The sequence below is a fragment of the Coffea arabica genome, chromosome 10e, assembly GCF_036785885.1.
Source record: "Coffea arabica cultivar ET-39 chromosome 10e, Coffea Arabica ET-39 HiFi, whole genome shotgun sequence".
Lineage (NCBI taxonomy): Eukaryota > Viridiplantae > Streptophyta > Magnoliopsida > Gentianales > Rubiaceae > Coffea > Coffea arabica.
Genome location: NC_092328.1, coordinates 10,782,834 through 10,809,166, shown reverse-complemented (window position 1 = coordinate 10,809,166; position 26,333 = coordinate 10,782,834). Strand labels below are relative to the sequence as shown.

The 26,333-nt window shown below is 33.3% G+C and overlaps 2 protein-coding genes across 2 annotated transcripts; both read left to right on the top strand.

Moving 5' to 3' along the window:
• The first annotated feature begins 8,682 nt into the window (after positions 1-8,682).
• LOC113712156 (putative germin-like protein 2-1) lies at positions 8,683-9,748 on the top strand. Its single transcript, XM_027235447.2, has 2 exons — positions 8,683-8,847; positions 9,071-9,748. The coding sequence occupies exons 1-2, from the start codon at positions 8,727-8,729 to the stop codon at positions 9,622-9,624; spliced, it is 675 nt and encodes a 224-aa protein (XP_027091248.1). The 5' UTR covers positions 8,683-8,726; the 3' UTR covers positions 9,625-9,748.
• Positions 9,749-23,786: 14,038 nt separating this feature from the next.
• On the top strand, positions 23,787-24,266 carry LOC113711270 (uncharacterized). Its single transcript, XM_027234433.1, has one exon. It carries the CDS (start codon positions 23,787-23,789, stop codon positions 24,264-24,266), a length of 480 nt encoding a protein of 159 aa, XP_027090234.1.
• Positions 24,267-26,333: the final 2,067 nt, after the last annotated feature.

Below are 26,333 nucleotides of genomic sequence, written 5' to 3'. Positions count from 1 at the left end.
GGTGAGGGGTAGAGTTTGTAGCAATAGCAAAGATGACAACTCGGATGGCGGGAATGATGAGGAAGAAGAAGAAAAGAATGAAAAGGAAATAAAGAAATAGTTAATCTTATATACACTGATAGTATATATACACAATGATTGGATGCATGACATATATGTAAATTTTAGATTTTAAATTCAAATTCAGATTATATATTATACATTCAATGGTGAAAGTGTATATATTGTCAGTATTTAGAACATTAATTCATAAAGAAATATATAAAAAGGAAAAGGATGGCATTTCAGAATAAAGAAAAGGAAAAATTATAAAGAATGAATAAATAAAATATATATGACCTGCTACCACAAGGAGTGTTTTGGATTTAACCCTTTATAGAACTCTAATTTAGGGGTTTTAGAAATTTACATAATAAACTTAAAACTTAGTAATATTTTTAATGCAGCATATTTGCTTCCTTGCAATATTGTAAATTTTCTTTGTTGACTACATTGCCCTATTCAAATTTTACATACTCCACTCTATCGCCTACATTTCCTTTTTGCATTTTATAAAATTATCATATCCATAGAAGAATTTTGTAGTAATTACCTTTAACAAAAGTTTTGGAACTATTCTAAACTAAACATGAATGCTATTTTATGGTGAAAAAAAAGAAAAAAAAATGAAAGGTTTCGACTTTTTAGAGCTTAAACACTATAGGATGTATTTGGATAGGAGATTAGTTTTAAAAAATTTATTTGAAACAGTAGTGTAGCAATCTTTGTGATGTAATAAATGTGATATAAAAAGGTAGTTGGTGATTGTATTTATGATGCAAGATGAACAATATTCATTTCTTTTCTTTTTTTTTGCAAATTATTGTAACAAAACAAACCATATGATTTTCACAATAAATTTACATTAACAAGTCAAACACTTGCAACTTGACAATTACGCCAACGAGTAGGATCCTACCTCCAACAATAGGAATTTTTTGGATTCACATGTTAAGATAAAAAGGTGTTTGGATATCAAATCTACGATTTGTTAAGGATGTACTTTTGAAACTGGTTAATTACATCTACTTTCCTTGAGATTTAACCAAATTACAAAATATGCCCTATACTTTGGTCAAATTACAATCAAATCCCACAAATGGCAAAACATTTTTTAGAAGCTCCTCTCATGCTAATTGCTGTAAGAAATGATGCTCGCAGTGTTTGATGAGTGAAAAGTAAGGAGATAGAGGTCTGATTGAGGTATGAGAGAGTGAAAGTATAGTGGCCACTGACTAATATGGTTGAGAGAGAGAGAGAGAGAGAGAGAGAGAGAGAGAGAGAGAGAGTTAAGTAATATATAGAGGAGTGACACATATACATGAACACATACATACATCTACATATATATTCATAGATACATCTACATCTACATATATATATATGTTTCAACGGATGGGAGGGGTGAGATTTAAGATTTAAGAAATGGGGATGGAAAAAGAATAATTGAATCCAAGATCTTTAATTCCTAGAACCTATATTAATTTATACTTGTAGCTTTGAATTGAAAAAATCCACGGCCATATTTAATCTTAATTCAATTATCTATACTTCGGGATTTCTAAATTATCAATCAAATTATAAATAACCGAATTCAAGTTTCGAAATTTATTTCAAATTTAGTAAATTTTGGAGTTGCTCATCCCTAATCACTCATAAGAGAGACTTTTAAGCCTTTGTAAAGTGAGAGATCAAGAGTTTAAACCTTATCTTCTATTAATATGCAACTATATATGACTTATTCTAAATTTATATGAATGCGTGTGCATCCATCTGATTCGATGGTGATCATTCGCTCTCTATTGATCTCTCTGGTCGTGCTGAGCCTTTCCCCACTAAGTGTCTGTTTGATAACATAAAAAAGTGCTGAAACTAAATTCATTCAGACATTCAGATGTTTTGGCTGTTTGATAAATAAAAATTTTTCTGCTGAACTTATTAAGTGGTGTTGAATTTGTATGTATTTTTTTTAGCTCAAGAATCGTAACTGAATGCTTAATTTGATAAGAATCAAGAGATTTACTTTAACTACTTTATCTTATCTACCAAATCTATCCTTGTTTGTTAATTACATCCAAAATCCTTATATAATTAAACAACCTAATATTCTCTATCCAAAATCCTTATCTAATTAAACAACCTGACATTCTCTGTCTAATGGCTTTTTACTTCTATTTTCTCCCTATTTAATGACTTTTTTACAATTTCTCTATGCTCCTCACATCTGTCTACTCCTTATCTTTTTCCATCTTTCTACTCTTTCATAATTTTGTCATTTTTTTCCTCCCAATTTTTTTTATTGCTACCGTACTCACCGATCTCAAATTCATTATTTCCAAGGTATGTGACATTGATTTTTTGTTGTTTTGCTTCAACATTTTTCCATTGAAGTAATTAAATTTCTATATAATTTGGTGTTAATTTAAAACTTGTTTATTGCAGCTTCCTTTTGCTTATATTTGGACTTTTCTTATCAAACTCTGATTTAAAAATATATTTGCACCGATATTTGGAATTTTTCATAATATAATTTTTTATATTACTTTGATTTAAAAATAAATATTGTCATTTTCATACCTAACAATTTTAAGCTAATTAAATCATAGGTTCTATTTCCTTTTTGGATTAAAAGATAGAAGGGCAAAATTGTACAATTTAGCTTATTAAGCATTAAGCTATAAATGTTTATCAAACAGTATAAATATGTTCATTATTAAGATTCAGATATTCATATATCTCTTTTCAGTGCTTAATATTCAGCAAATTAATTGTTTCAGTATTCAGAATTCAGAATTCTGAATTCAGATTCAGTTTTATCAAACGGGCCTAAGTTTCACTCACAGTTGAATCAGGTATACTAACATTTCCGACGCTATCGAAGGCCCACACAGTTCACTATAGAGTAAGTAGCTGTAGTTTTGCCTTTGTCAGAGGACAACGTAATCAGGTTAGTAATTGTGTGGAATTGTGCGGAAAAGTTTGCCTCAAATCTGATATATGATGTCGTGCGGAAACAATTGTCTGGATTGGATATGAGTTTATTTCAACTATTATTTAGAATAATTATTGTATTACTTTTTAGTCTATCTGCTGCTATGTTCGTAGGGCCGATTGGATTAATGGCGGATTAATGGCTTACGTGATTTTCGGATCTAATTGCCTATGAAAAAGAGAACTAAGGGACAAGTACACCAGCCATTGTCTCCTCTAAACAGAACAAAGTGGATAATCAACTCAGAAAACAGAAAAGGTGACTGTTTTATATTGTAGTCGAAGTGGCAGCTGGTTTCTAAATTTGGTATTTGTAACCTAGTTGTAAATTATGACGGGGTGCTTGATCATTTCCCATTCAGGAAATTTCACTTGGACTTGTTTATAATACCCCCTACTCCTAGTTTGGGAGTTTAGGAGAGAAGAGGAAGAAAAAAGAGTAAATAAATAAATAAAGAAATAAAAATAAAAGTTTAAGTTTCGAGAAAAGAAAAGAGAAGAAGAGATTTGAGTGTGTTCTCACGTAGTTTGGGAACCATGGAAAACTTCCTTTCACCTTAGGATCCTGATATCATATTATTAATATGTACCTACAAAATAAATAAATAAATAAAGTGAAGATAGAAGTTTTCTCTATTGCAAAAGGGACAACCATAAAAATAAAATAAAATAGGCTTCTTCCATATATTTGTTCTAATAGTTATTGGAAATAATTACATTTAAAGAGCACCTGTAATCTTGAACATAAATTGTAGAAGATAAACATTTCGTCCTCATCAAGTGTATACAATATCGGTCTTTATTATAATATGGGCTTGCTATTCGCTGATTATTTTGAATGATTATGGATTCTGATTATAAATAATTAGTTTTCATATTCTTGTTTGCTTTTATATTCAGATTATCAATTTTTTTAATAATAAAAATGCTAAAATCCATAATCACCTAAAGGATAATTTTCGCTGATTGTGATTATTTTTTTTGTAATTACTTTTTATAATCAAATTTTGCAAAATCTAAACTAATCGATCGAGAACAAGTCCTATATGAGCATCCAACTTCCAAAAAATCACAACACTCAAGGGCAGAGTCAAATGGTTGTAAGGGTTGCCAATTGTCTCCCCTCTCTCTAACTTTCAAAAAATTAGATATTAATTAGCGTTAGAAGTCTCTATTATTTTTAATTTATCTCACATTCTACCCCTGAATTTTGCAACATTTTCTTTTATTCTCGTATTGCCCCACCTAAAAATATAAAAATTTTCCACTATCCTATTTGAAAAATGAAAAATAGCACTTGAATCATTAAGATTGTGAAGACTTTTGAAACTAAGTGATAGAGAGATAATTATGCATTTTACTTGTGAATGTTTCATCATAAATTTGGCAAAATATGGTGTTGATTGATAGATTATGCTTATATTTTGTGCTTTGTGTTGTTTACAGACATTTTAGGTTAAAAGGAGTTTAAAAAGGAGAATTTTCTAGAAAACCACTAGAATTCTGGTATGGGCACGCTTGCTTATTTGCGAAATCCAAAATTTGCAAGATTTGGGAAGATGTTTTATTGCTAGAGCTATTAAACGAGCTTAAACGAACTGAGCTGTTAGTTAGCTTGGCTCGTTTAGACTCATTTGTGTTAGATAAAGGCTCATTCTAAATTTTATATAAGGTGAGTTCGAACAAATATTTTGATTCAATAAGTAATCAAACGAATCGAACAAACACGAACTCGTTCACGAATTTAAATGATTGTTCACAAAAATGGACTTAATTGTCATTTCACAAAATTTATGGTTAATATTGTATTCCTAATCCCTAATTCTAGGCTTAATTGCTTGCGAATATGGGCTTAATTGTTTGTGAATAGCTCATTTATGTTAAACGAGTAGAGCTTGAGCTCGAAATAAAACTAGAATTTTGCTTACGAGCCGAATACAAACATAGATTTGAAGCTCAAATATTATTGAGCGAACTTGAGATTTAGTTTAATGAATAGAGTTCAATATGAGATATTCAACTTGACTTGGTTCGTTTTTAGCTCTATTTATTGCTAGATAAGAAATCTTGAAGCCGACTCTTTTCCTTATCAGCAGTGGACTTTGAATCCAACTTTTGTTTAGGAAACTTTTATTTTTAGATAGTAACCAATTAGTCTTGGATATTTATTACTTATTCCTTTTTAGAAGAGGTTTTAGTTAATTAGGTATAATATTATAAAATAAGAGTGATTCGTTTTTAGTAGGGGATTAATTTTGGGTAGAGAGTCTTACATAAAGAGAGAGGCGACAGATGTAAGAACATTCTTTTTAGAGGGCGGCTCTCTCTAGCTATCTCTTTCACTCTCTTGTGAATCCCATTTTTCTATGTTTTTCTCTTGTTACTTTCATCTCTCTAGTTGATGGATAATAAAGGCTTTTGGTATTACAATGACATCTAATTTGATTTTTTTTTTTTTTTTATGTTTCATTAGTTCATGGGTATTTATAAATTTTCTGTGCTTTCTTGAGATAATTATTTTGCATGATTAAATAGCCGGTCAATATTTAAATGTTGGAATAATCTATCAGCATCTAAAATATCAAATCTGTAATTGTTTGATAGTTTTAGTATTTATGGTTAGTGATATAATTTGATTGTAGTAGAAACTTTGAATATATGTCATGGAAATATATAATCCAATCTAAATGAATCGAATCTGTGAGTTAGTTGGCTAGAATTGGCTTTTCTAATTCTTAATGATTTTGAAAGATCAAATCCTAATAGCTTGTTTAGGGTTGTCTTTTGATTTAAAAAGTAACTATAGAGCCTGCTGTGATTATTGAGAAAGTAAGGAAAGATTGGTTATTAGAGTTTGTTGACAACTATAACCAATTTATTTATGAATATATGATTTTTATCCTTGCATCAATGATTAGTTAACTAGAAGTTTGTATATTATTAATTTAGTATTATTATATTGTTGCATTTTTATTTACTTTTAATTAAGTTATTTAGGTAAATTTCTAAAAATCTCCCCCCTCTCATGTTGCTTGTAGTTTTTGCAAAAAAATAAATTAACCAATCCCTATGGATATGACCTTACTCGCCATTGCACTGTAAAGTAGATATTAAGAGTAGATATTTTATTTTTGGTGATATTGACTCCCATCAACAAGCACAAAGAATAACTTTTGCCTAATTTTTCTTTTGTATTACAAGAATTAAAACTTAAGTTGTATGTTATTAGCTTAGGTGATTATTTCGCTCCCTCTAATTATGAAGTTTTAACTCCGTCACTCGTAAGTTTGTAATGACTGCATCGGAGGACATGAATCCCTGCATTTAGCTTATGATGCTTTGGCATGTTTGTGAATTTTATATCCATTTTTTGGATAGTACAGTATTTCATTATAAATATTGATATAACTTAAGGGGCAATGAAAATCATAGGAAAAATCAATGTGGAAATAATACCCTGCTTTGTTTTGACTAGGTCAATCATAGCCACAAATGGAACCAAGAGTTTCTCCAACTTTTGCTAATAACTGATGACCTTTATAGAGTAGTTGGTAAATTATAAAGACTATAAACGTTAAGACGTTAACATGTATTGCATGATCTTTTATATATAACTTATTAACGTATATTTACTGATGAGATATATACCTCTATTTTGAAAGCATTTAGAGAGTATGTGACTGTATAATGGTTGCATATTTTCTACGCTTGAAATGAAACTAAGAAAGAGAATAATGGGATTCTTTAATATCCTAAATGTGAAAAAATTTATTTCCAATATATTGGAAAATATTTGGAATCAACAAAAAATAAAATGGAAAAATATGGGCAATCAACTACAGGCAGAAAAACTGCAAGGCAGCCATCTAATTATAAGCGCTTCTATCATTTCTAGTTACTGGAGAACAAATATGTATTGAATCCCTGAAGGCCATGTTTGAGCATGTCTGCATTGAACCAGCAACAAAGACTTTCGGGCATCTCATTTCCTTAACGTAAGTTCATATATCATTTTCAATAACGCAGTTGGAATTAACTACTTTCTATATTTTACGTTGCAATCATGACCTTTTTTAATCAACTAACACCACCAACTGAATATTAAAAAGACCTGATTAGTTGTGGCACGAAATTTGTGCATGAATGTTAACTTCTTAACTTCTAGAAACAATTAATTAATAAGGTTTGACTAGGTGATATGGAAAATTACAATGGCGTGGGATGGTTCGTTTTATCACAAAACCTTTTTGAGTTTGGATCAAATTAATGCTCTAATTTATTATTGCACATCCAACTAAGTATATTTAGTCAGAGGATCCAATCTAAAAAGGATAATTAAGATTGAATTTCTGGCTGCTTCTCATTGCTAACTCTTTTGCGCTAAGGACTAATTTCGAAGTATTAGTTGTACTCAGAACATTCAAACAAAGCATATCATTAGGAACCTGTTGGAAGTAGTCGATATCAGTTGGAGGATGTTCAACAGAAAAAAAATCATTATATCTAGAACTACAAGGATTTAAAGAATAGCTTCATGACCTTTTCAAACTTTTTACCATCAAAGTAAAAGTTCAATCAAGAAATTAACACTGATATATAGGAGACCGTTCCAATTGGTATATACCTTTCTTGCTCTTTTTTTCTTTCTTTTTTCTTGTAGGAACAGGAAAGGAAAAACCGACATTGAATACTTCGAATAATTGGCCATAAGGAGATGTAGCCTTATAAATTTGGAGCAACATGCTCTCATACAACACAAATCGAGTGGCCACAAATCCATGCTTGTTAGATCGTACGCTATCTGCCCAAACCAATTTTATTAAAAGAAGCTAAAGTGCCCAATGAAAGTCGAAACATTATCCAGTAAAGCGCTAGCAATGGAGAATGATCGGGTTGGTTGGTGCGTAACATCGAGAAAAGAAAAATGGTAAATTACATATAACCCTCCTGTGGTTTCGTCCATTGCCACATGACCTCTTTAACGTTTTAAAATATCCACTTCACTCCCCTATGATTTTGTGTATAGCGGGATTTGATAGAAAATAATCTATATAACGTTGTTAGTTAAAATACTAATAGTACCCTTACTTAAATGCTAAATTAATCGACGGCGTAACTAGCTTGTATAAAAGTATAAGGAGATTACGTGAATAAATGTAAAAATCATAGGAGAGTAAAATGGATACTTATACAAATCATAAGGGAGTTACGTGGATATTAGGATTTTATCACATGCATTTTTAAAGCACTTTTGATACAAATGCCATAACTAATTGTGTATTCCATCCATTTTCCACTTTATATAAAGTCACAGGGGGTTATGTGGCTATTTTAATACCTTTGAGGGGTCATCTAGTTTTAGCTAAAATCATAGGGGGTAATAAATAATTTATCCAAAGAAAAAAGATTCAAGAAAGAGGCAAAAAAAAAAAAAAAGAGTTATAAGAGACTTAGGCAGCTAAATGCATGTGCCTAGTTGTTGGGGAAAGTTCGCTCTTGCTGACTAACTTGCAATTTTAAAAAGTCACCAACCTAACCTGATGGCCTAGTTGTCAAGGAATCTGATTTTCTTAATGTAATAGTGAAAAACTTGGTGACTTAGCCTATATATATATACCTTCAATCTTTGCCCAAATCCCTCAAACCATCAACCAAAGAGTTAGTGTAAGAAATACTAGATCTCATCCACAACTACCATGGGAACTCCATTCCTGATAACCATAGCCACAATGGCACTACTTTCATCCCTTGCTATCGCTTCTGATCCTAGCCCTTTGCAGGATTTTTGTGTTGCAATCAATGATCCCAAAAATGCTGGTAATTCCTTATACCTATCAGAACATGCTGCAAAACATTTTTCTTTTTCTAAGCACAATTTTCGTATCCTATCATGTTTGCTTTAACCTGTGAGTTCTCTCTTCATTATTATTATTATTATTTTCACAACATCGTGCATGACACCTAATAAGACATGCAAAATTCAATGTGGGTTTGTTTAGTCTCATTATTACATTATTAACAGCTAGTTTTTTTAATGCAGTGTTTGTGAACGGAAAGATTTGCAAGGACCCAAAGGTCGTGAACGCCAATGATTTCTTCTTTCAGGGACTGAACGTACCTCGAAATACAGCAAATCGACAAGGTTCTAATGTTACTGCTGTGAACGTCAACAATCTAGCTGGGCTCAACACTTTGGGAGTTTCCCTAGCTCGTCTCGATTTCGCTCCTTATGGCCTAAACCCACCCCATACTCATCCTCGTGCAACCGAGGTCCTATTCGTGTTAGAGGGCACTCTTAATGTTGGGTTTGTCACTTCAAATCCACCAAATAACATGAAAAATCAACTCTTTACGAAAACGTTGAATCCAGGAGATGTTTTCGTGTTCCCTGAAGGTCTGATTCACTTCCAATTTAATGTTGCGAAGACGAATGCTGTTGCATTTGCTGGTTTTGGCAGCCAAAATCCAGGAGTCATTACTATTGCAAATGCAGTCTTTGGATCAGATCCTCTCATTTCTGCAGATGTTCTCGCCAAGGCATTCCAAGTCGACAAGAAAGTCATTGACTTACTTGAGGCACAGTTTTTGAAATGATCCATGGATTTGTTCTAAATTTCTACTAGCATGACTCTTGTGCTATATATGCACAGGGCATTGTAATGATTGATTTGTAATACTACTTTATTAAATGTATGAGAATAAAGTGATATTTTGTTAATTACTTAATCTGTCCTTTTAGATCAAGTAATTTTTGCATATACAAGTCAACAAGGAAGAAAAAAGGAGTTATGTTGAATTACCAAACGTCACGTGGCTTGTCCAAGCTCAAAATAAAATGGTTAGTACACAAATTGAAGGTGACAGCGTCAGAAAATAATGACCTTGCTGAGTTTTATTGATTAGACTTCATTCCAACGTTGTCGAGTAGAGGACTGAATTATTAAAATTTGAGAAACGTAAATTAATTGGCATCAAATAACTCGCTACAAAATTCTCTTAGAAGAGTTAGCTTAACACCAAAGTTATCTCTTCTGTTTGCTAAACAAAAAAATTTGCACCGGGTTAATGTTCTTTTATGGATATAACAAATAAAATGGCTGAACAAAAACAAAGTTTAAGATACAAAGATGGCTTCAAATAGTAATTCTAAATCACTTTCCTTTAGATTTTATTTGTCCAAAATTCGTGTACAAAAGAATTTGGACAAATATCCTTTAGAATAATTTGAAATTTGTTTGTCTTCTACTTTTGCACTAAATGAGACAAACACAAACTTGAAATATGATGCATTTTTTTGCACATAATTCTAAATAGTAGAAAAGTGATTTTCTGCAGCTAACCACTTTTTACTTGACCTTTTATAAAAGAGTGATTGTAAAGTGATCAATTGTTGCAACTTTTGTCGAACTAATTTGTAACTTTTCTTTGAATTATATTGGTCAAAAGGTTTCTCGATACTAATGCAAGTGTTCAGATATTCTTCAATGGTTTAGACATCATTTGGAGGTTAATTAACCACCAAAATACAAAAATGTGCCAAAACAAAAAATTGAAACTTTTTGATTGCTACAAAGAATTCGACCGCGATCCTAATGGATCCATTTATGGATCCAGTTTGACAGGTTTCGACAAAATTTTCACAATTCTCTGGATTGAATCCGGACATTAAATCCATTTCAATTTCCATAGAATCCAACCCCGGATTCTCAATAATCCATGGCCGGATTCTCAATTTTGAAAAATCTTCAGCATGTTCTTAGTCAAGGCAGAACTAAGGGCAGGGAGGGGCCACCGTCTCATAAATTCTAGAAATTCATGTTTTGTCTTCTATAAAAGTTTAAGAATTTTTAAAATATTCTATATATATTTAGCCATTTGCTCCCAAGTTTCTAGAAAATCATGCTTTTTCTTTTTAAAAGTTTGAGAATTTCAAAATTACCTATATGCATTAACCTATTTGTCCCTCGAAACTTTTCAAAAATTTTTATATTGACTCCAAAGTTTATATGTGTATGCATTTCACACCCTCAAATTAAATTTTCTAATTCTGCTACTATTATCAGCAAAAATTTGATCAGGATCTAACATGTCAAATATAATTTTTTGGTAATCCTAAAGGAAGTGTGTAAAAACGGGAATATTGTTTGTACTTCTTTAAACAAGGAACCACATTGTTTGCGGTTTATACGTGATGAATAGCATAATTTACTGCATTAATCCAAAGGAAAAATTTTATGGTACATCTTTAAGCCTTTATATTACAGGCCATGTACATCACGATCAAATCTTAAAGGACTTTTGCATAGAACTATCTAGAATATCTGCAACATGAGATGTAAGCTTGATCAGTGGCCTAAACGTGGGGCTTCAACAGTGGCGGAGCCAGAAATAATTGTTAGTGGGGGCAAAAATAATATCAAAATTTCTTCCTTGTCTTTCCTAAAAGTAGTACATAACAACATTTTTCACATAAACTATATTACATCACATGGAACTCTTTTATTGGTTTTGGAGCAACAATTGGACATGACAAGTAGTCGCTTTGAACAGATATAAAAATTTCTGTTTAATGAGTAATATAACACAAAATTACATAATAACACAATAATTTTCTTTAAAAAATATATGACAACCCTTTTAAAGTAACCACAGACCTATAGTTTTCTAAGGTAGAAGGATATAAAATTTCTTGTTTTATTAAAAAGTCACCTCTACTTTCTTGAAAAAAAATTAGGGTTACTTTATTTTACTAAGCAACACAATTACTCTATATTTTTACTTTTACTGAAAAATTCACAAAATTCATTTTATTGATGTGGAAGGCCATTGTTTTGAATTTTGTAACATTTCATTTTCATTAAGTTACAAAACTAATTATACACACACACATACACACACACACACATTTCTAAACAACATAATGGGGGTACAATTGAAAATTTTTCAAAATTGCATGGGTCATAATAGGGGCATAACTGAAAAATTCTACTATTATATGAATAATAGTAAAAATATATTATGAATGGTGTTGATTTTTGAATATAATTTTGAAATTAATTTTATTGGGGTGTAATGGAGAAAAATTCTCTTCAATACAGTGAAGTGGAGCCTAGCCTATTAGATCTTATCTCCCATAAAATCAAGATCTATTCAAAATTGAATTTGTTTATTTATTATTAATTTTTAATGTAATTTTATCACTTTATAAAATATATGTTAATTAAGAGCTATTTAAAAAATTATTCAAGCCTTGTTGAGTCATAACAAACCAAATGGTATATAAATTTGAACTCAATTTGCTAACATAGATCTTAATCACTAGGCTCAGCTAAGTGGCCAAAAAAAGGTTTTAAGAGTCTTCAAGTTGCTATCACAATTGAACCAGTAGGAAGATTTTAGTAGCTTAGAATTAAAGATGAAGAAGAATATAGAGGCAGGAGTGCGGAACGAAGACAGAAAGAGAAAGAGAAAGAGAAAGAGAAAAACAAAGAAAGATAGGAAGAGTGAAAGAGAGAGAGAATTGAGCAAGGAGGAAGAATATATATATTTTTTTGTTTGGTGCGTTGGAGGGCTTAAGGCCCACTAGCTTTTTACAAGCTTTGGGATAGCAACCCCTATAATATTTTCAAGTAAAAGACTCCTCGCACTATCCGGTGGTTCTTGCAAAATTGTCAATCCCATGTCCTGTTCCAGATTGCGCTTAGCTAGACAGTCAGTTACTCTATTTCCTTCTCTCCATGTATGGATTATCTTGCACTCCCAATCTCCTTTCAGCCCCTCTAGAATAATCTTCACCAAGTTTGCATATGGTCCCTCCCTATTCTCCTCCTTTATCAGCATAATACTGGTTAGTGAATCTGTTTCTACCTCAATCTTCCTCATGCCTTGCTCCCATGCTAGTTCCAAGCCCTGATTATGCCCCATAGCTCAGCAGTGACATTGCTAATTATTCCTAAGTTTGTGCAAAATCCCTTTTCTAGATTCCCATTTCATCCCTAATTACTCCTCCTACCCCAACTTTCCCAGAATCTTTCATTCAGTTATTCGATACCAATTTCTTTTGTATCTCTTGCCTTTAGTACATAGCCACTAGTATTCTGACTCGTGCTATGCACAGATTTATATTTCAATTGAAAACAATACTTATATATTATTGATAAGTGAATATTTAACGCATATTTTTGTACAAGTTGGCATGAACTTTTGGCATGATTTGAGAGGATTAAAGCCATATTTGAACTCTTTTTGGTGCTAATTGCTTAAGTGTTGTTTGAGTAATCAAAACTTGCTAAAAGAGTGGATTAATGCTTTAATCTGTGATATTTTGAAGGATATTGATATGTGGAAATTCATGTACGAGATAAAGAAAAAGCAAGGATCATCTGAAGGATAAAGTACAAAAGAAACTAGGAGCAAAAATGAAGTAAAAAGGAAGGAATCAAAAGTCTGGAAATTGAAGCACAGGGATCCGAGCTTGGATCTGTGTACACCAAGGTCGATCCGAGCCCTCGTCTGTACTTCTGGAGTAATGGATCCGAGGACAGATGATCCGAGCTCGGATCCATGTTAGAAAGGCCTCGGATCAGTCTTGATCCGAGCTTGGATCGTATTGCACCCCTCAGATCCTAGGCTCGGATCTGCATCTCTCCTCTGCAAGTGGCACAGTCGGTTTTCTTTCTTTTCACACTACTTTCCAGCTATCTTTGGTAAGAGAATTCGGTGGCACATGTTTCTGAAGCAAAAAGAAGGACAAAATGATTTATGATCAAGTCAAAACAACATCTCTTTTGACTTTCTTAACAAATTGGAGATTTTGGAATCATGAGGGGAGAAAAAGAGGACTTTCCATCAGCTTTTATGGAGGGAAACAACCAGAAGTCAATACAGAGACCATACGTAGCTAGTTTTCTTCTTGTAACATTTTCTCTCTAGCTTGAAGTTCCTGAAGGAGCATTTGGAGACTTCATCTTGTAATCATTTCTAGTGCAAGACATAGCAAAAATTGGAGGGTTTCACCATTAACTTGGCTAAGCTTTTCTTAACCTTCTAGTACTTGTAACTTGAGATGTTTTTCATTATTGAAGTTATGAGTTTGATTGTTATATCATCCATGAGTAGCTAAATTTCTATATTTAGGGAGTAGATGAAACTTGTGGCCAAATGATATGAATTGAATGTGATTTACACTTGTTGTATCTTGTATTAACTTGTTTACTTGTTCATGGTTAATTACTTGTTGTTATTTGATCACCAATAGCAGGTTTATAGTTATTATTATTCAATGAGAATTGGTAGTAACAATGGAAAAACATGAGTAGAACTTGAGTTATATGTTCATGAGAATAGAAATACATTCAAGTGGATTAATCTGCATTTCATGCATGAAGTAAGAACAGAGTTAGTTATTTACCAAGAGATTAGGAAAAACTAAACTATTCTTGACCATTATTATCATGAGAATGAGATTTTGGTATTTTTGGAAATGAATCCCTGGTTAAACAAGAGTAGTAACAAGTGTTAAGTTCATTAAATCAGATCTTTTGTGCCATAAGTGAAATCTATATCCCTAGATTTAAGTCTTTAGTGAAAAATCTCCATTTGTATCTTGCAATTTGTTAACTCAGAATTGTAGACAGTAGCAATATTATTTCTCTGCTCAAATTCATTATAAGTCTAAATAATAGAGAAAATAAGAACCTAGTACTTGTAGACATTGCTCCTTGTGGGATCGACCCGATACATGCCATATATTATTTGATTAACCTGTATACTTGCAGACAACGGGTATAAAATCATATTTAAACTTGCACTTGTAGTAAAAGCCCGTCAATTATAGTATAAGATAAAGCATATGAAGAGACAAAAAAAAATTCAAAGAAGTGTATACCTACCATGTTAAAAAAAGTTTATTTCGTAAATACAAAATGGACTTTCTTAATTTTAATATTTTAAATAAGTTGAAACCAAATTTTGTTAACCTATTGTTTGTCGATATATGATAACAATTTGAATGAAATAATTTAATATATAACGACTTATATGATAGACCAAGTGTAAACTTATTTATCAATATATCATGTTATACCTATACATCAAACTTTTTAACATTAAAAATATAAAGTATAACTAATTCATTTTCCTCAATTTTAGAAAATTATTCTCCTATCTTTTACCTGCTAATTGGCTATCTGCTACCGTCTATGACTTTCAGACTTCTTGCCACGGTGCCATCCTTCCTGTCATATCCTCACAATCCCATCCTTTCTTCTCCCCTCTCTCCGTCCAATCTTGTAATAGTCCACCTTCCTTTTTTGACTTTTCCCACCACTCTTTACCTTGTTATTGTCTTTCCCTCGCCTACAGCTAGCCTCTAGCTTTCTATCATTGCCCCCCTCCCCCCAATTTCCTATTATTTTCCCTTCACCATTCTCCCAAACCCTTTAAATCCATAATTTTTTTTTAGACTAGTAATACTTTGTTTTTTATTCAGTGATTTCATAATTTAGAATTCACAAATGGTACCATTATTGATATTTTAAATCCATGACCAATGAATATTATTTTCTTGTTGTTTTCTATATAATTTGCCCTTTTAGTTAGGATTACTAAGTTGAAGGGTAAAATATTGTTATTTACTTTTTTACTCTTAGTAGGGTTGGTGATTTTTCCTCTTTATTTACCCTCACATTAATATATTTCAAATCAAATTCCTATATAAGTGGGCCACTTCTTACTTTTAAATTCAAAAAACATGAAAGGATATATAACAATTAAACAAATTAAAAATTCTATAAAAAAAATGAGGAGTTATAAGCATTCTGATTTAACCATCCTAAAAACCATCCCTACAATACATATAGATATATAGATTATTTGTAAAAATAACTGCCACTAAAGTAAACGACCTAGTTTAGGGTTCGTAATCACTCTTATTACAAAAGGCAGGTTACTCTATGTAAAATGACAATTATAATAATTTTAAGTTCCTGGCATTCCCTTTCCCTTAGAACACAGCTTCTTCTTAAGCTTGAAAAGTAGGAAATTGATGGTTGATAAAACTCTTATCTTCCTATGAAGCTTTATCTTCCCCCTTGATGGTTCAAAATTGTTTTTTGTGGTAACATTATTATTATCTAATCTATTCTAATTTAGGGGGATGGGGAGCTGATAGGAGTAGAAACTCCATCGGAAAAAGTCACTAAAAGCACCCATATATAATGACAATTTGGTAACCAAAACTTAAGTGCTTTGCGGTGACCACCAGGCCTAAAGGTTGGTGGCTGATGTTTCCATTTTATTAGGTACTAAATAACTGGCTTTGAGTTCCTCAAAATAACCCTCCTCTGTAACACTTTCTCTAGTTCCAAAAGACAATGGTCAAAAAGTATCCATTTCTGGCAACGTAGAAGTAATACTATGATCAGTCCCAATTTTCTTTTTTAGTAACGAAACATGAAAACACTCGATGAATATGTGGTCCTGGTGGAAGTTTGAGCTTATAAGCAACATTTCCAACCTCAAGATCTAGTATGGGCCATAATATTTGGTTGATAGTTTTAAATTTTTCCTAATGGCCACTGTTTGCTGTTTGTAAGGCTGCAATTTGAGAAATACCCAATCTTCAACCAAAAACTCTCTTTCAGTCCTATGCTACTCAGCACAGTACTTCATTCGATTCTGTGCCTTAACCAAGTTCTCCTTGATGTTGGATAATACTTGAAGTCTGTCCTATACTAAAGCAGCTGCAGTAGGTATTGTAGCATCATGGAATGGCCCCAAAGGAAGATGATTTGGTTGATAGCCACATAATACTTCAAAAGGAGTGAGTTGCAAACTAGTATGGAATTTGGTGTTATACCAGAATTCTACCAAAGGGATCCAATTACTCCACTGCCTAGGATGCTCACTGCACTTGCACCTTAGGTAGTTTTCAAGGCACTGATTCACCCTTTCATTTTGGCCATCTGATTGAGGATGGTAAGAAGAGCTATAATGAAGGTCTATGCCTATCATCTTAATCAATTCCTACTAGAAATCTGCTAGTAAACACCATATCCCTAATGTTTATGATAAATCATGAAGTCTATAAATATTGTCAATGAACAACCGAGCCACTTGTTTGGTAGTAAAAGGATGAGTCAGTGCAATGAAGTGACTGAATTTTGTCAAACGGTCCACCACCACTAATCTAGTGTCAAAACCCCTAGATAGTGGCAATTGTTCAATAAAATCCATTGTTAAATGGGACCAAGCTTGAGTAAGTACAGGAGTTGGTTGCAATAGACATGGATAAGGCATGTTTTCACTTTTTCTTCTTTCGCAAACATCACAAGTTCTCACAAACTGTGGCACATCATTTTTCATGTGAGGCCAATAAATTGACTTTATGTATTGACATTATGTAGGCATCCTTTTTGGGACCAAGCTTCAGTGTATTGAATTTATGTATTGACTTTAAATGGGACCAAGCTTGAGTGTATTGACTTTATGTAGGCATCCTTTTTGCCCAGAGTGTCCTCCTACAGCTGAGATATGTAAAGCTTTGATTAATTTGATTCTGGTCTCATTGGCAGTCCATACATATAGTCTACTTTTGAACTTAAGTAGTCCATTCTCCAAACAATACCTAGGATTGGAGTTTGGATCCAACATAAGTTGAGCAATGATATCCTGAGCAAACACATCTCCCTCATAACTTTGTCATAACTCATTCATCCATATTGTTGAGCTGAGGATGAGGCATATAGGGTTCCAATTTATGATCCAGACTCTATATTCTCCAAGATCCTCCTTATAGAGAGAGCATCTGCTGCCCTATTGTCGGTCCCCTTTTTGTCTGGATTTCATAATCCAATCCCAACATTTTTGTGTCAGGCACTTAAACTGTTGCAGTGAGTGAGTGAGCCTTTGTTCCAACAAGTATTTGAGAGCTTGATGATCTGTCCTGATTATAAAATGATCGCCATCCAAGTGATGTTTCCACTTAGTTAATGCCATTACTGAATCAAGCAGCTCTTTTCCATAAACTGATATACGGAGGCTTTGAGGTGACGAAGCTTTACTAAGAAAAGCTATTGGTTGTCAATTTTGCATCAAGACAGCCCAATTTCCAATCGATAGGCATCAGTTTCTATTATAAGTGGAATTTCAAAGTTAGGCATGCTTAAAACTGAGGTTGTAGTCATTGCCTGCTTTAATGCCTCAAATGCTGATTGAGGGTCAAAATCCCAAACAAAGCCATATTTTTTAAGTAATTGAGTCATTGGTTACATATGATTCCATAGCCCTTGATAAACCTTCTATAGTAGCCTGGGGTTCCATTAACTCCTTCGCAGTCTTTGGAACTTCTCTAAGAAAGAATGCACTCTACTTTTAAACCATCAATCTTTTTCAAATATAATATAACCTAAATACTCCATAGAAGTCTGAGCAAAAGTGTATTTAGACTGCTTACAATAAAGTTGATTTTCTGCTAATAATCCTTGTACAATCTGTAGGTGCTGCACATGCATTTCTAAGGTGGGACTATAAACAAGAATATCGTCAAAGAAGACTAATACAAATTTCCTCAAGTATGGTTGAAAGATTTGGTTCAATCGAGTTTGAAAAGTAGTTGGAGCACTTGTCAATCCAAAAGGCATCACCAGGAATTCAAAGCATCCATGGTGAGTCTGAAAAGCTGTTTTGGGAACATCTATAGCTTTAACCCTCAATGATGATATCCAACTGTAAGTTCTTGTTTAGAGAGATACTTTGTGCCATGCAGTTCATGTAACAACTCATCAATATTGGGAATAGGAAATCTGTCCTTGACAGTCATTTCATTCAATTTCCTGTAGTTTACATACAACCTCCAAGTGTTGTCCTTCTTTTTAACCAACAAAACAGGAGATGCAAAAGCGCTACCACTATGTGTTATAATTCCATTGGTTAACATTTCAGCAACTTGCTGCTCAATTTCAGTTTTATGGGCATAAGGATACCTGCATGGTTTTAATTTGAAAGGCTTAGCTCCTAGTTTGAGTGTAATTTGGTGATCCAATGATCTCTTTAGTGGCAAGCCTTGTGGAGTCTCAAATACTTTGGAAAATTGTTGCAACACAGCTTTGACTTCTCCAAGAGTTTCACTAACTCATACATTTATCATGTCCAATTGCATGGAAGCACGACATTTTTTTTGTCCTGTATAAATGTCCTGAGGTCCTTCCTTTCACCAACTCCATCACTGGTTAATTAATAAAGCCAAATGTACTAGTTCCCTCTCATTGCTGAGAGCAATGCTTAACTTATGGAAATCAAAGGTAATTGGATTGAAATGACACATCCAATCAACACCTAGGATTATGTCCCAACCACCAAGCTCCATGATTCTTCTTCCAACTCATCGTGGAATTGCTGCTGCAAATTCTGCTATAGAGTCTGCTGGCAGTTCACTTGAAATGCAGCCATTGAGTCCAACCCTTCTTGAAGGCGAGTTTCTTGTTGCTTGATTTGTTCCTCAAGAGAGCAATATCTGGCAATGTTGTTAAACTCGGACCGAATAATGACTCAGCTAAAATATTAGATCAGTGGTCAACTGGTCGAATCGGTCAGACCGTTCTAAAAATTTCGTTGATATCAGCATGATGTCATAATTATTTTATATTTATATAAGTTTCAAAAATATTGAAATTAAGTTCTTGGTTATGCCGGCCAACTATATAAAATATTCCAAACATATTAGACTTACAATCAAACTGACACCTAAAAATTATATATAAAAATGTAATTTCATGGCTAAAATATGTCCATTCTCCAAAAGTATTGGAAAAATTAAATTAAAACAAATTAATGCAAGTTGGAATCACTGATACTAAATTGATAAGATGATAGGAATGAAAACTTCTTGATTTAGATCATTTAGGGAATCAAGTGATTTTGGTGTTTACACTAAGTGATTTGCGTTTTCTTATTTATATTAATAAATGAAAGTTTTAATTTCGGTAACTGACGGGTTTTTAGTATAAGTACAAGTTCAATTCCGAAATATATTCGTTTTGACTGCAAGTATACAGGTCAAATTAGTAGTTTATGACAGATATCGGGTCGATCCCATGAGGAAGATTGGATAATTATTGGCACTACTAAAACATCTTTATTATTTAGACGATCAATGAATTAAAAGAGACAAAACTATGCTGAACTTATGCAATGATTTGGGTGTAACAAGACTGATATCTAGGTTTTCCACCGTGAAATTAGTCTTAGTGCGGCAAGGATTCGACGGCTCTGATATCAATTGTCATAACTAGAATCAATAGGAAGATTTTAGTAGCTTAGAATAAAGAAGAATAAGTGCAGAATGAAGACACAAAGAGAAAAGGAAAAGAAGACGGAAAGAAAAAGAGGAAAAGAAAGAGAGATATGAAGAGAGCGATAATTGAGCAGGAAGGGTGAATCTTTAATTAAGTTATCAAATACCAATTTCAGTTACATCCCTTGCCTTTAATACACAGCCATTATTTATAAAAATAACTGCCACTAAAATAAACGATGACGTTTGGGGCTTTTAATCACCCTTATTACAAAGAGATAATTTCATAAACTCCCTTTGAGATTTCTGACTATTTCACAAATTCCTGACTATTTCCTCCAAATTTCAAAAATTACACTAATCTCCCTTAAAATTAATTATCTCGTAACATTATAAGCCTGGACATGTAAGTTAACTGTTTGGTTGGTGAGGCTTGAGGCTTTAACTTAGTACTATATAGTGCAGAAAAATTTTGAAAATTAGTAAATGTTTCCACCTACTCTATGCACATTTCTCCAATCGAATTGTGGGACTCTAAGCAGACAAATTTTTTTCTTGGCATTTATTAAGGATACAATTGCTATAAGATAGACTTACCGACCAAAGTTAAAGTCCGACAGAAGCGTAAATGAGTGGTGAGGGGCTACAAACCTGTGGTGACACGAGAGCCATCGCCGTTGGTGATGGAACTTTGATGGTGACACCACTGCCACTACCGTTAGTGATGGTTTAGAGAGTGATTGGTGACTATAAACGTTAAGAGACGTTGACATGTATCGCATGCTCTCTTGTACTATATAACTTATTACCGTTAATATACTGATGAGATACCTCCGTTTGGAAAGCACTTAGAGAGAATGTGACTGTATAATGGTTGCATATTTACGCTTGAAATTAAACTAAGAAAGAGAATAATGGCCTTCTTTAATATCCTGAACGAATGAGGATGATGCAAAAGAAAAATTATTTCCAGTAAATTGGAAAATATTTGGAATCAACCAAAAGTAAAGTGGAAAAATATGGGCACTCAACTACGGGCAGGAAAACTGCAAGGCATATAATATAGGGATAATTTTAGAAACTTCTCTTGAGATTTTTGACAATTTCACTTATAGCACTTTTGAATTTTGAAAAAATCACTTGTCTTCCCTGTTTTCTAATTTTTGTGACATTATCGGCCCATTACAAAATAAATTATTAACAAACTCATTTTTGAAGAGAGAAGATGTTTTCATTCCAAAAGTGCCCTTTGTTGTCCTACTTTTTTTTTCAAAATTAAAAGTATATTAACAAAAGCTTGAAATCAATAGACAAATTGAGTGAATGTGCAATTTTACAGGATACAATATAACAGTAGTCGCTTTAAGGTATAAATAATTTATTTTAAGACTATATTTAAGGTGTTTTCAGGCCAAAAAAATATTATTAACTACAAAGTGTTCATAGTCTACTTGAGGAGTTTTTCAAATTATTATAATTTTTGAAAAATTGGAAAAAAATTAAATTATGTTTACAAACTCATTTGATATGTTTTCAAAGATCAAAAGAAGTTATTATTTTACTAAAAAGTGCTTTTGAATTTATAAATTTAATATTTATTGCACCAACTAATGGCATGAACACTATTAAAATGTTTTTCAATCTTGTTAATATCCTATAATTCTTAACTGCAAAACCATATCTGCGAAGTTTTTAAAAGTTTAAAGGATTAACTACATTTGTTATGAAAACAAAATGGTGCCGAAGAAAAGGGCAATATTGGATTGACTACAAATTCTCTATCCAAAAATGAGTTTTTCCAATAATATATTTTAAAATGGATTTATAATGTTATAAAAAGTTTAAAATAAGAGAGACAAGCGATATCTTTCAAATTTCAAGGATGCTAAATGATATTGTCATAAATCTCAGGGGAGGTTTCTGAAATTATCCCTATATTATATGTAGTCTGCTTATTATAAGCACGTCTATCATTTCTAGTTCAAAGCCCCGAACTAATATGTAACATAAACTCGAGAACGAATATGTTTTGAATCCCTGAAGATCATGTTTGAGCATGTTGGCATAGAAATTATGTTCAGTTCCTCTTATATATTATTACATATCAACTTTTTTTTGCTTGATTTGCTTCAATTAATTCAATGTCTGACAATCACATAGTGGGTTTTTATTTTAGGACTTGTATTGGAGGAATGGGGCTAATAAAGCATCCAACTATTTAATCAAGTGTTGGTTAACTGAATGTTCAAAGTTCTCTAGTTTTTTGTTAAATTCTGCTAAAAAAGATTGAATTTTTGGTGATTTTCCAACTATGGTGGTGATATTAAATGTAGTTATTTGAATGTTAATTCCAATGGGAAATGCATAATGGGGCGCCAAGCAGTCAAGATTGCCAATTTCAATTATTATTGGGCAATAGTTAGCTAGCTTTGCTAAATTTTTCTCTATTAGGTGATCAATATTGAAACTCTCAACTGTTACGGCGGCTAATTATTAGTTGTAAGATATGTGATTTGACAAATGAATTGATAACAAGGTTGTTGAAATTAGAAACAAAGTCGTCATGTTTTTTAATAACATGGTAATAGTTGAAGTCTACTTAATCTCCCCTTGGCTTTTCAATGTTCTATGAATGTATACGTAAATTAAAAGCTGCGTTTTCTGATGATTGAACATAACCTTTAACTTCCTGTAGAGCTCGCTGATAAGCATATATTTTACGTGTTTTTTGTGTGTTTTATTCTTTAGTTTTGGTGTATTTTATTTACTTTTATAGCTAATTAACTAATTTTCTAGTGAAAATATGCATTTTGTGGTTTAAGTGGTAAAAATTACATTTTTATGAATTTTAATTGTAAAAACTTCATGTTTTTGTAGATTTAATGATTCAATCATCAATTGGAGTGATTTCAGAAGATAATTGGATAATTGATGATGATTTGAAGTGATAAAAAAAAGACATGAAGTGCAAAATACTCAAATGATGAAATACAAATGAAGACATCTTTGATACCTTGTGGTATTTCGGCTATATCTTGAGATACAAGTATTGAATTGAGGTGATTTTTATACCATTTTGAAGCTAAGAGATAGATCTACATTTGGTATGAAGACATCGAAGTCCAGTTCAGTCATTTTCATTGTCAAAAAGTCGAAATACAGAAGTGCAATTTCATGATCGAAAGCTGAAATAGAGCGCTGACCAGTCAAAGGTATTTTGGTCATTTATCAGTATACAGAGTTCTAAATTGGATGATTCTTGATACATTGGAAAGCTAACTCAAAGCTACAACTTTTATGTTTTATACAAGAGCTAGTTCTGTTCTTGTAGTAGTTTTTTCCCTGACTTTAGTGGGAATAGATTAGTTTTCTTATAGTAGTGTCTTGCTCCCTTTCCTATAGTAACTTCAAACTCTCCTGAGTGTGGAGAAGGAAATACTGCCTAGAAAGACTGGTACTATCAATGGAGGGTGACCTGACTGAGCTGATGCAAAAATTCTCTCTTGCTGGGAATGAGCTCTCAGGAGCTACGCTAGAGCTTGAAGATCTACATAGTGGAGTGAGGGAATGTGAAGGTAGCCTAATAGGGAGAATTATGGGAGACAAAGTAGCAAACTTCACAGGGGTTAAGAACTTTGTGGTTGCAGCATGGGGGTATCCTAGAAAAATGACAGTGATGGAACTGGGGCCTAACTTGTTTCAGTTCAACATCCCTAATCTAGACGACAAAGACAGAATTGTAGAAGGAGGCCCTTGGATGATAGATAGTCAAATATTAGTGTTGAACAGGTGGTCAGAAGGAATTGAAGAGAATTATGGAGCCTTTGTGACTGCACCTCTGTGGGTACAGATATGGAACCTGCCAGTACACTGGCTAACCAAAGAGGTAGGTAGAAAGATTGGGGCTGTGTTCAAAGAAGTAAAAGAGGTCCCAATTCCTTAGACAGGGGGTAAAGAGGGTAGACATTTGAAAATCTTAGCCTTAACAGATTTGTCAAAGCCCCTTCTCAGAGGAACAATGGTGAAATTGACAGGGTTTATCAAATGGGTAGCCTTTAAGTATGAAAGATGCCCAGACTTTTGCTATAGTTGTGGAATAGTAGGTCACAGTGAACGGTCATGCAAAGATAAGAGAGTCATATCAGGAAGCATTTCAGAGAACCAGTATGGGCCCTGGTTGAGAGTAGGAAATAACAAAAATTCACCACAGAAAAAACCAGTGAGGACTGACATGCCAAATGACAAAAGTTACTGGAAATTCCAGAATGGAGAAATGATTGAGCAAGAGAGAACCAGGACACAGTTGAAGGAAAGCTTCTTGGAAACTCTTAAGATCACAGGAAAAGAAAGAAAAGGCAATCAGGATCTTATGAAGGAGTTGGAGGATATGAGAATTGAGCATGGTCTAGGAGGTTCACCATATAGACTAGAAGCTAGAGAACCTGCACAAGAGTACAGTAATGGCCCCCTGTACCTAGATAAGGGAAAACAAGACCTCCCACAACAAGCACAGGAGGAAGAAGAGAACCAAATTCTAGTTGAGGTAGAAGATATGGAGGAGGACAGAGAAACAGTTTTTCGAGCGAAGGATCAAGAAAATAGAATGAATGAGAAAGCTGCAGGGGAGGAAGTGATACAGGAAGAGCCCCAAAGGAATGTGATAGTACAGGAAGCTATTGAGAAGCAGACCAAAAGAACATTCAAAAAGTTGAAGTCTCCAACTAAAACTAGAAGGCCTTTGAAGGAAATAAATGGAAATGAAAATAACCATTTAAGTATTGGCAAAAGGAAGGCACTGATCAGAGATGAAGAAATAGAGGAAGTAAGCCAGGTTACAGTGTTATGGAAAAAGGCCAAACTAGCGGATGAACTTGATCCAACTGAGATGATTGGAGAGGAGGTGGGGTCCTTCCTTAATGGGACCCCCCAAGGGAAATGAGAGTCTTGGTGTGGAACTGTCAAGGGGCTGCCAAGGAGTGGGGAGCCCCTTGACAGTTCCCCATCTGAGGTAGGTGAATAACCTCTCCTCTCCAAATCTGATATTTTAAGTGAGACTAAGAATAGGAAACAAGTCATAGATAGAGTGGTTAAAGGCCTTAGATTTGATAGTGGTGCAGTAGTAGAAGCAATGAACAAGACAGGAGGAATGGCTCTGTTATGGAAGGAGGATGCATATATTTTGGAGGTGAACAAAATAGTGTTTACCTATGAAGCTAAATAGAAGACAATGATACTCAAATGGACTGGTGGTTTGTTGGTGTGTATGCTAGTTGTGAGCCTCAGACCAGGAAGGAGTAGTGGAGGGTCCTGAGTGATAGGAAAAGACTGTGGGGAGCTAGATACATGATTGCTGGGGACTTCAATGATATTTTGTCTAACGAAGAAAAATGGGGAGGAGTAGTCAGAGAGGAAAGGAGTTTTAAGGATTTTAAAGACTTCATGGACCAGAATAGTTTAATAGACATAGGATTTAAAGGACACCCTTGGACATGGAGCAATCACTGGGATAATGAAGGAGAGGTAAGACAAAGATTAGATAGATGTTTGTGTAGTTTTGAGTGGTTTCAAACTTTTGATAAGGCAAGATGCCAGCACATAGATACTTATGCTTCTGACCATAGTATGCTCCTGCTAGATACAGTTCCAGATAAAGAAAAAAGGAAAAAAAGGTTCTATTTTAATAAAAGATGCCTTCAAAGGGAAGGGGTTTAACAGGTGGTTGAGAGAGCCTGGCAGAAAGAGGAACAAGGATTCAGAATGTTCAAAATCACAAAGAAGATAAAAAATTGTAGAGTTGAGCTTCTGAAATGGAGAAATACCTTCCAGGCAAACTCTAAAAGTAAAATTTTTGATTTGAAGAAGGAATTGGAGAGTGTAAGAGACTCAGGTGCAGAAAACAAAAAAGGTAGAATTGCATAACTCAAAGATCAGTTGAAAGAGGCCTACAAAGAGGAAGAAAATTTCTGGAGTCAGAAAGCCAGGATTAGCTGGCTTAGAGATGGAGATAAGA

Coding starts and splice junctions, on each gene's coding strand:
- LOC113711270 (XM_027234433.1), top strand. CDS start 23,787: ATGGAGGGTGACCTGACTGAGCTGATGCAAAAATTCTCTCTTGCTGGG.
- LOC113712156 (XM_027235447.2), top strand. CDS start 8,727: ATGGGAACTCCATTCCTGATAACCATAGCCACAATGGCACTACTTTCA. Junction 8,848..9,070: donor CAATGATCCCAAAAATGCTG/GTAATTCCTTAT, acceptor TTTTTAATGCAG/TGTTTGTGAACGGAAAGATT.